The 10,582-nt window shown below is 36.0% G+C and overlaps 1 protein-coding gene across 1 annotated transcript in view; it reads left to right on the plus strand.

Moving 5' to 3' along the window:
- The window catches only part of LOC102832469 (disintegrin and metalloproteinase domain-containing protein 2-like), a 145,379-nt gene that overhangs the window by 64,547 nt on the left and 70,250 nt on the right, over positions 1 to 10,582 (plus strand). The window contains exons 8-9 of the mRNA XM_006859990.1: positions 4,176 to 4,247; positions 4,657 to 4,823. Of these exons, the coding sequence (XP_006860052.1) occupies positions 4,176 to 4,247; positions 4,657 to 4,823 (239 nt within the window). The remainder of the gene's footprint in view (positions 1 to 4,175; positions 4,248 to 4,656; positions 4,824 to 10,582) is intronic.

Below are 10,582 nucleotides of genomic sequence, written 5' to 3' on the forward strand. Positions count from 1 at the left end.
ATGGCACCTGACAACAACAACAACAACAGACAGTAAAAGATATTTAAGGAAATGGTAGCAACAAAGGAAATAAATAAATAAGACAATAAAAAAAAATCTAACAATATCAAGAAAATAAATATTTAAAAAAGAAATGCTGAAGAAAAAAGAGAACAAAAGTGAAAATAACAAACTAGGGAGGGGAAAATCAAAGAGAATACTTAATTTAAAAATAAGAAAAAGAATTAGTAAGGGAAGAGAGAAGAGAGAAACAGAAGAAAAGAAGTGAAAAGACAAAAGAAAGCAGGAATAAAAGACAAGGGGAGAAAACTGTGTCTGAGAAAACTGTGTCTTGGGTGAAACAGAGTTAGTGCCAGTCTAGAAGGTGGGTGGAGGCAGGGCACCTACCTGGTCCCACAAGTTCTTGTGGGCCAAGAGGACACCTTGGATCAAGGAATCTCCTGGAGAGATTTTCCTCTAGTCCAGGAGGTGGCTGAGGGAACTGTACTTGCCAGCACTGCATGTTCTGCTGACCTCAAGAGGCAGAAAACATGTGCCTCCAAACACAGGAGACATCTGATCCATGAAGATGTGCCTTTGAGCTCAGGTGGAACGGAGGAGGACAGGGTGTCACTGACCACAAAGTGAGTGTGTATAGAGGCTGTCACTGGGAGAGTGTGGGGAACAAGAGAAAAATTGCATCTTTCTGGTCAATAGCCACATCAATGTTAGTGGTTGTGAGGTCCTGAGTGACTGACATTGATAATCGCTGCCCCAATAAGGAGCTCTGGTAGCATAGTGGTCACAAATGAGGCTGCTAACTTCAAAGTTGGCAGTTCAAAACTACCAGCTGTTCCGCGGGAGAAAGATGAAGCTTTCTGCTTCCATAAAGATTTACAGCCTCAGAAACCCTGTGCAGGGTCACTATAAATTAGAAACGACTCCAAGGTACTTAACAACAACTATCAGAACACAGCTTGCAAAAAGTTCAAAATAGCTACATTATGTTATGTTGTCATTGCTGTTGCTGATTGCTGTCGCCTCACAGCGACCCTGTCAAGCATTTTTGAGGCTGTAAGTCTTTACAGACGCAGAAAGCCTCACCTTTCTTTGGAGGGATTTTTGATGGACTCAAACCACTTACCTGTGGTTCCCAGTCCAGTGTTTATCCTACAGAACCACAGTTCTCCTAAAGTTATGTCATGACAATTGACAATTCACTATTTGTCTTCTTATTTGACATTCTGTTCAGTTTTTTCTCCTAGTTGTTATTTCGTCCATTTGTGTACCTTTTCCTTTCAAACTTAGGTTTCCAGGATTATCATCCATATTAACTTCATTTGATCTTGAGCGTGTTTTTGTGGATGGTCTGGGTAGCCTGTTTGCCTAGTTTATGATCTTGAGGAAAGTACCAGCGTTGTTTCGATTTTCATTAATATTTGAGTATTTTCTAGTTTCTCCAAAAATCATTGCTTTTAATTACACTGTTTAGATGCTACATATTTTGAATTTCCCAAACATATTTCTTTTTTTAATTTAATTTTGTTGTAGGCAGATAATGTGTTTCATATTTTTACTTATTTTTTAACTTTATTGATGCTTGTTTATGGTCTACTGAATAGTCTATTTCTCAATTATGTTCTATGTGCACTCAAGCAAAATGTGTATTTTACTTATCAAAGAATGTTCCATAGATTTTCTGTTAATTTATAGTGCTTTTCTTTTGTTTTGTTTTTCAAATTTTCTGTTTCAATTTTTCCCTAGTATCTTTATTTATTACTGAAAATTATATCCTGATTTATTCATTTATTATTAGTGAATTGTCTATTTCTTTCTTCAATTCTGTGTTTCCTTTTGTTTTTATTCCATTTTGTTCATTTATATTTAGAAGTATATATTTCTATAGTTAGGGTTTTGTTTGTTTGTTTGTTTGTTTGTTTTTGAATAAGTGAAGAGATTAACTTTCAAAGCTGTTTGCATAGTATTTTCTATTTGCTTTTATTTTAAACTTTTTATTATGGACGTGCTAGTTGGTGTGGAGTGATATCTCAGTGTGTTTTATTGAGGGGAGTTTGGAGTAAGGAGTTATGGTTAGGATTATGATTAGGTTACGAATAGGCTAGAGTTAGTACTTCCTTTAATATTAAGATAATTGATAGGTCTAAGATTAATATTAGGGATAGAGATTGGGCTAGGCTAGGAATAAGCCTTGGCTTAGTTTTAGGGTTGCATTTAGGTTCATTTTATTTCATTTATCCATGTATTTTTCTTGAAATCTACTTGAATTTCTCTACATTTGGAAGCTCTTTAACTTACTTTATTCCCTCTTTTTACTCTATGGATTGTTGTTGTTGTTGTTTGTAAACTGATATCTCTTGTTCTTTATTTTTGCCGATTTAGTTTACTTTAAATACACAGTTAATCGTTGGACTACAAAGTCGGTTTGATCCTCACAGTTGGTGGTTCAAGCTCACCAGCTGCTCCACAGAAATACAGGATCACTATGGGTCGGAACTGTTGTTAGATGACACTTAACAACAGTAGCAACAACAATATCTGAGTTAAATTCTGGGGGATAGTATGTTCTTCTCAATCCTTTTACTTTCAAGCTATTTTTATCTTTGTGACTATAGTATACCTTTTGTAAAGTTCTTCTTTCACATTTAATATTTCATTTATTTTGTTTTATTTATGCTTGTCATTTTGATTTTTGTTTTCTGCAGGTTTCATAACGATTTTGTCTATTCTTCTATTATCTCCTTTTGTCATAAGTGGATAATTTCTGATACTTTGTTGTTGTTGTTCAGTGCCACTGAGTTAGTCCCAATTCACAGTGAACCTGTATATTGTTTCCAAGGAGCAGCTGGTGGGTTTGAACCCCATGTCATTAGCAATTCAGTGCTTATATTTTTGTTGTTATTGTGTGCTTTCAAGTTGGTTCCAACTTATTGTGACCCTGTCTAGGGTTTCTGAGAGCAACTAGTGGGTTTGAACTGCTAACCTTGGGGTTACTTGTTCAGTTCTTATCCAACAGTGCCATATGAGGGCTTTCTTATACTTTAGCAGATCTGTATTTTCATTTAATTCTTTAATTTTTTGATTAATTATTTTTTAGATAACTGATCAATGGTGTCACAGTGATTTAAGCATTGGACGCTTAACAAAATGATCATTTGAACCTACCAGCATTTTTCTCAATTGGTAGCATCTAAAAGTATCAAACTACCATATTACTACCAGGACATTATCATTGCTACAGTCAAGATACAGAATGATTCTGTCACTCCACTGATGTTTTGTGTTGCTATTCATGTTGTTGTTACATGCCATCAAGTCTGTTTTGACTCATAGATCCCCTATGTAGGCTTCCCAAGGAGCAGCTTGTGGTTTTGAACAACTGACTTTGTGGTTTGTAGTCAGTGCTGATCCTACAGTCTCACACCAGGTGTCACACTCAGTTCCTCTTACTTGCTTTTCCCACATCTCTGGAAACCACTAGTCAATCTCCATTTCTATAATTTTGTTGAGAATGCTATTCAAATGAAACCATTCAAGTGGACGTTCTAGATGTTCTCCCTCATACACTTTTTAAACAGACTGTATTTAAAACAATCCATTTCCTCTTAACACCACTTTCTCTCATTTTCAGAGTAACTGATGTAGCCAATCTCTGAGTATTTTAGGATTTATAAAATGAATAAGGTTGTAGTACTTTTGCTGCTTCAAATATATTAGATATTATATGTTTTCCTTTTTTCAAATTTTGATTTTTACTTTTAACTTTTTTATTTTTTTGAGATGTTATCTTTCTATGGATGGTTTTTAAATTGTTTTAATGAAGCTACAGGCAGGCATGAATTTGAATAGGTGTGTTCAATCTTTAATATTTATGATTTAAGATTTTTACTGTGGGAAATGCGTGTTTTAATATTTAAATATTATAATGTACAGCTGATATCTTTTTTAAAAATCGTTATCAGTAAGTTAATAAACTATATTTTTGCATATTTAGTCCTTTCCAATTTTTCACATATTTTTATTACATGGCTTTATTATTAATAAAATATCTAAGAAGTAATATTTTGATAAAATAATCAGTATCCTATTTCACAATATTAAATTTTATACAGAAGAATTGCTATCATTAAATAATAAATAATGTGCACTTAAATCTAAAAGTTAATTATATTTTTCAGTATGATCACCTGGGTTCTGATACAGCTGTTGTCACTGAAAAAGTTTTCCAATTGATTGGATTGATCAATGCTGTAAGTGTTTGCTTATGAGAGCTTTGCATTTGTTTGTACAGCTTAAGCAATTATTATAGCTTGTTTTATGACATTGAATGAATACAAATCTTTAGTGAACTTGAGAAAATTGCCTAACAATTTTAAGTTTTTGTTTTCTTATTAGTAAAATAGAAATATGATACTGCATACCTAAGTTACAGTACTTTAATTATATAAAACACTTGACACAAATTAGTCTTAAGGGAGAGCATATAAAATTGTTACATATCACTATTATTAGTCACAATTTTTTACTTTAAAAGACCGTTGAACCTATAGTTTAGTTGCTAAATGTTTGTTATTGTTAAAGTTTTCATATTACTGTATATTTTCCAAACTATTGAAACCATAATGTTTGAACATATTTTCTATATGTGTTTTATTTTAGATTTTTACTTCACTTAATATTACAATAATTCTATCTTCATTGGAGCTTTGGATAGATGAAAATAAAATTTCCACTAAAGGAGATGCAAATGAGATATTACAAAGATTTTTAATATGGAAAAGATATTATCTTGTTTTGCGTCCACATGATGTGGCAATTTTACTTGTGTAAGCATAATATCTTGGCATTACTAAAGCTTATATAGAGAAAACATCTTCAGGCCTTTATAATTCCTGAGTATTGATAATAGTGGGAAGTAGGAATAATACATCTTTTTTTTCTTATATATAACATAGTGTGGACATTATTTTCTTCAACACAGTCTTGTACCAGAATTATTCATGTCATTCTATTTATTAATTTGTAGGTAAAACTTACTTTTTCTATCTTATACCAGAATTTAACATATCACCTAATGTCCATTGTTGTTGTGAAGTACTGTTGATTCAGTTCCAACCCATAGCAATCCTGTATAGGGTTTCCAAGGAGCTTCTGGTTAGCTTGAACCACCAACCCTGCAGTTCTAATGGCTTTGCAGCCTGATACATTAACCCACAGCACCACACCAGGACTCAGATAGCTACTCATAAAACTAGCAAAATCTGTCTGATGAAGTACCCTTAAATTCCATAAAGATAGCAATTTGGTTTCTGATAGTTGGTTGCCTTAACCTAAAAGCAAAAGCAGTATATATACATACTAATGTATATGTACTGGTGTGGCACAGTAGGGGAAGCACTGAACTGTTAACCACAGGTAGGCAGTTCAAACCCACCAGCTACTCCTTGGAAACCCTATACAGGGTCCCTGTGAGTCGGAACAGACTTGATGGTACTTAACAACAACAACATTAAAACAATCACAGCACACTGTATTTTTAATAGGTAACTCTTTAATATAAGCTTTGTGTCTTTCTCTCTCTTTTCTTAATTGCTCTTTGGGTGAAATTTGACAGAGAAAATAAGTTTTCCATTAGACAACTGACAAAAATGTTTCATAACATGATGGAAATTCTTTAATGTAATAGCACTCTTACCACTCCATCCCTGCGTTTCTTGTTTTCTTTAGCCTTCTTTCTTATCCAAAGTTTTGGCTTGTTTTTGGGACAAATACTGCATTTTTGTTTTCAAATGATTGACTATTCTGAGTAGTTATGTACCTGACAAATCTTATTGTTCACTTATTAGGACAGTTGTTTGCCTGCAAGATAATTATGAGTCATTGAGTTCCAATTTTAATGGTGTCTAAGAACCACAGTCGTAGGGGTTCCACCAGTTTCTATTAGATTAATAAAAATGGTCTTTTATTATGATTTTGCATTTTGTTCTGTATGTCTTTCTTTTATTAACATTGGGCTGCATTTTATTTTAATTTGCATGTATACTATGTTGTTGTTGTTAAGTGGTGTCGAGTGGGTTCCGACCTATAGCAACCCTATATAGGGTTTCCGGGGAGCAGCTGGTGAGCTTAAACTGGCAACCTTGCAGTTCAAACGGCTTTGCAGTCAGATGCATTAACCCACAACGCCTCACCAGGACTCCGTATATATACTATGTTGTTGTTAAGTGCCGTCGAGTAGATTCTGACCCATAGCGACCCTGTATAGGGCTTTCAAGTAGTGACTGGTGAGCTTTAACCACCGACCTTGCGATTTAAACAACTTTGCAGTCCAGCGCATTAACCCACAGTGCCACACCAGGACTCCCATATACACTATGTTGTTGTTGTTATGTGCCATGGAGTCAGTTCTGACTCATAGCCACCCTGTACAGGGTTTCTGGGGCTATAAATCTTTACGGGAGCAGAAAGCCTCATCTTTCTCCCACGGAACACATGGTAGTTTCCAACTGCTGACCGTGAGATTGTGTTGTTGTCAGGTGCCATCGAGTCGGAACCGACTCTTAGTGACCCCATGCACAGCAGAACGAAACAATGTCCGATCCTGGGTCAACCTCACTACTGCTGTCACACTTGACGCCATCAATGATGCCACCTGGCTGATCCATCTCGTTAGGGGTCTTCCTCTTTTTTCTGACCCTCCATCTTACCCAGCATGGCATCCTTCTTCAGCGACTGTTCCCGCCTGACAATATGTCCAAAGTATGAGAGAGGAAGCTTAGCCATCCTGGCCTCCAAGGAGCACTCTGGCTGCACTTCTTCCAAAACAAATCTATTGGTTCTTTTGGCAGTCCATGGCACTTTTAGTATTCTCCTCCAACACCACTACTCCTAGAGCAAGGCAAATTAAGTTTCCAAACAGCACTGAATTGGTGGAGGTGACAGTAAGAGATAACAGCTATTGGGCCTGGGGGACTTACTTGCCTAGCTCATGAAATAACCTTGAGGTCCCTAAAGAGTCCTAGTATGGCTCTATAGGTTAAGTACTGGATTGCAAGGTCAGTTTGAACTGAAAGGTCAGTGGTTCAAACTCACTAGTCGCTCCTGACTCCAGGGCACTTAACAACAATAAAACAAACCTTGAATCTGGAGTCCTGGTGTGACACTGTAGGATCAGCACTAGATTACTGACTACAAGGTTGACCGTGAGATTAGCAGCCTGATTCGTAATAGCTACACTACCAGAGCTCCTTATATAGATATCCACAATTCACCTGTGAGATTCCTGTACTATAGTGGTTTCTGTGTTGCTATGATGCTGGAAGCTATGACACTGGCATTTTAAATATCAGCAGGATTTACCATTGGTGGACAGTTTTCAGCTAACATCCAGAATAAGACAATCTAGAAGAAGAAGAGGCAGAGTTCTTCTGAATACTTAGCCACATAAATTTTAAGGAATAGCAGTGCCAGATAGCACCAGAATATTGAAACATGATGAAGACCACAAGAATATTGTCAGATATAGGGCTGGAAAATGAGTTCCTTGTGTTGGAAGGCATTCAAAATACCACTAGGGAAGAGCTGCCTCCTTAAAGTAGAGATGACCGTAATGACACAAGTGGAGTAAAGCTTTCAGGACTTTCATTTGCTGATGGGGCACAACTCTAAATGAAGAGAAATAGCTGTAAGCATCCATTAATAATTGGAACATTGAGTGTACGAAGTAGCAATCTAGGAAAACTGGAAGTTGTCAAAATGTATAAACATTGATATCCTAGGCATTAGTGAGCTGAAATGGACTGGATTTGACCATTCTAAATCAGACAATTTGGTTTATTATGCCAAGAATGACAAATTGGAGAAGAAAAGCATTGCAGTCATCATCAAAAAAGAATATTTCAAAATCAATCTGGAAGTTTAATGCTGTTTTATACCTACAATGCAGGCCAGTTAATACCACTATTATTCAAATTTATACACTGACAGTTAAAACCAGTGATGACAAAATTGAATTCTAGCAATTTCTTCAGTCAGAAATTCACCAAACATGTAATCATGATGTATTGATAATTACTGGTGATTAGAATGTAGAGGTTGGCAACAAAGAGGAAGGATCAGTAGTTGAAAAATATGGCCTAGTGATAGAAATGATGCTGGGGATAGCATGATAGAATTTTGCAAAACCAATGACTACTTCATTGCAAATACCTTTTTTAAACAACATAAAATATAACTATACACATGGGCCTTACCAGGTAGAATACACAGAAATCAAATTAACAACTTCTGTATGAAGAGATTGTGGGCAAGCTCCATATCATCATCCAAAACAAGGCCAGGGGCAGACTGTTCAACAGACCATCAATCCCTCATATGCAGGTTCAGGCTAAAGCTAAAGAAAATTAAAACAAGTACATGAGAATCCAAATTTGACTTACAGTGTATCCCTGAATTTAAAGATCATGTCAAAAACAGATTAAATCTATTAGACACCAATTACCAAAGACCAGAAGAGTTGTGGGATAACATCAAGAACATTACACAGGAAGAGGGCAAATATCATTAAGATGACCAGAAAGAAGGAAGAAACCAAAATGATTGTCATAAGAGATTCTGAAGGTTGTTCTCATCTGTAAAGATGCTAAAACAAATTTTAAAACATGAGTAGGTAAATGATCTGAACAGAATATTTCAAAGGGCAGCTTGAGAAGACAATGCCAAATATTATAATTAAATGTGCAAAAACCTGTAGTTAGACAGCCAAAAGGGAAGAACACAATCAGCATTTCTCAAGCTGAGGGACTGAAGAAAAAATTCAAGCCTTGACTTGCAATATTGAAGGAATCTATAGATAAAATACTGAATAATGCAGAAAACGTCAAAAGAACATGGAAGGAATACACAGATTCACTGTATCAAAAAGAAATGGTCGATGATCAACTATTTCAAAAGATAGCATATTAGGAAGAGCCAATCACAAAAATCCTCACCACTGGACCAATAAACAACATTCTTATCAATGGAGAAAAGATTGAAGTTGTCAAGGACTTCATTCTTCTTAGATCAACTATCAACACTCATGGAAGCAGCAGTCAAGAGATCAGACGACGTATTGCATTAAGCAAATCTGCTGCACAAGAACTTTTTAAAGTGTTGTAGAGCAGAGATGTCAGTTTAAGGACTAAGATGCACCTGAACCAAGCCATGGTATTTTCAATAACCTCATATGGATGTGAAAGCTGGACAGTGAATAAGGAAGATCGTAGAAGAATTGATGCCTTTGAGTTGTGGTGTTGGAGGAGAATACTAAAAGTGCCATGGGCTGCCAAAAGAACCAATAGATCTGTTTTGGAAGAAGTGCAGCCAGAGTGCTCCTTGGAGGCCAGGATGGCTAAGCTTCGTCTCTCATACCTTGAACATATTGTCAGGAGGGATCAGTCGTTGGAGAAGGATGTCATGCTGGGTAAGATGGAGGGTCAGAGAAAAAGAGGAAGACTCCCAGCAAGATGGATCGGCCAAGTGGCATCATTGATGGCGTCAAGCATGACTGCGGTAGTGAGGTTGGCCCAGGATTGGACATTGCTTTGTTCTGCTGCACATGGGGTTGCTATGAGTCAGTTATGACTTGATGGCACAATTCTGAGAATTTATGAAATGAAAATAGAGATACTTCAACAAACTGATGCAGCACTGGAGAACTCACTCATCTATGTCTAGAAATTTGGAAGACAACTATCTGGCCAGATCATTGGAAGTGATCAACATTTGTGCCAATTCCAAAGAGAGGTAATCCAACAGAGAGAGGAAATCATGGGACAATATCATCGATATCACATTTAAATAAATTTTTGCTAAAGTTAATTTAAAATTGCTACAATAATACATTGACTAGGAATTACTAGAGGTTCAAGCTGAATTCTGACAAGGACTTGGAATGAGGGATATCACTGCTGACATCAGGTGGATCTAGACTGAAGCAAAGAATACCAAAAATAAGTTAACCTGTGATTTATTGACTGTATAAAGTCTTTGGACTGTGTGAATCATGACAGTCTGTGGGCAACATTGTGGATAATGAGTATTCCAGAACACTTAATTGTGCTCTTGTGGAAACTGTGCATAGACCAAGAGGAAGTCATTTGAACACAACAAGGGGATACTGAATCTTTTCAAATTAGAAAAGCTGAAGTCTTTCACCATACTTATTTAATCTCTTATTTGAGCAAATAACCTGAGAGACTGCGTTATATTAAGAAGCTCATGGCGTCAATATCAGAAGAAGACTCATTAGCAATTTGCAATATGCTGATGCTATAACCTTACTTGCTGAAAGCAAAGAGGATTTAAAATACTTACTGATGACAATCAAAATCACAGCCTTCAATATGAGTAGTATCTCAGTGTAAAGAAAACAAAAATTCTCACCACCAGACCAATAAGTAACATCATGATATATGAAAAAAAGATTGAAGTTGTTTATGACTTTAGTTTGCTATTCAACACTATGGAAGCAGCAGTAAAGATATCAAATGATGTATTGCATTAGACAAATCTGCAGCACAAGATATCTTTAAAGTGTTTAATA

Source organism: Chrysochloris asiatica, unplaced genomic scaffold (assembly GCF_000296735.1).
Source record: "Chrysochloris asiatica unplaced genomic scaffold, ChrAsi1.0 scaffold00035, whole genome shotgun sequence".
Lineage (NCBI taxonomy): Eukaryota > Metazoa > Chordata > Mammalia > Afrosoricida > Chrysochloridae > Chrysochloris > Chrysochloris asiatica.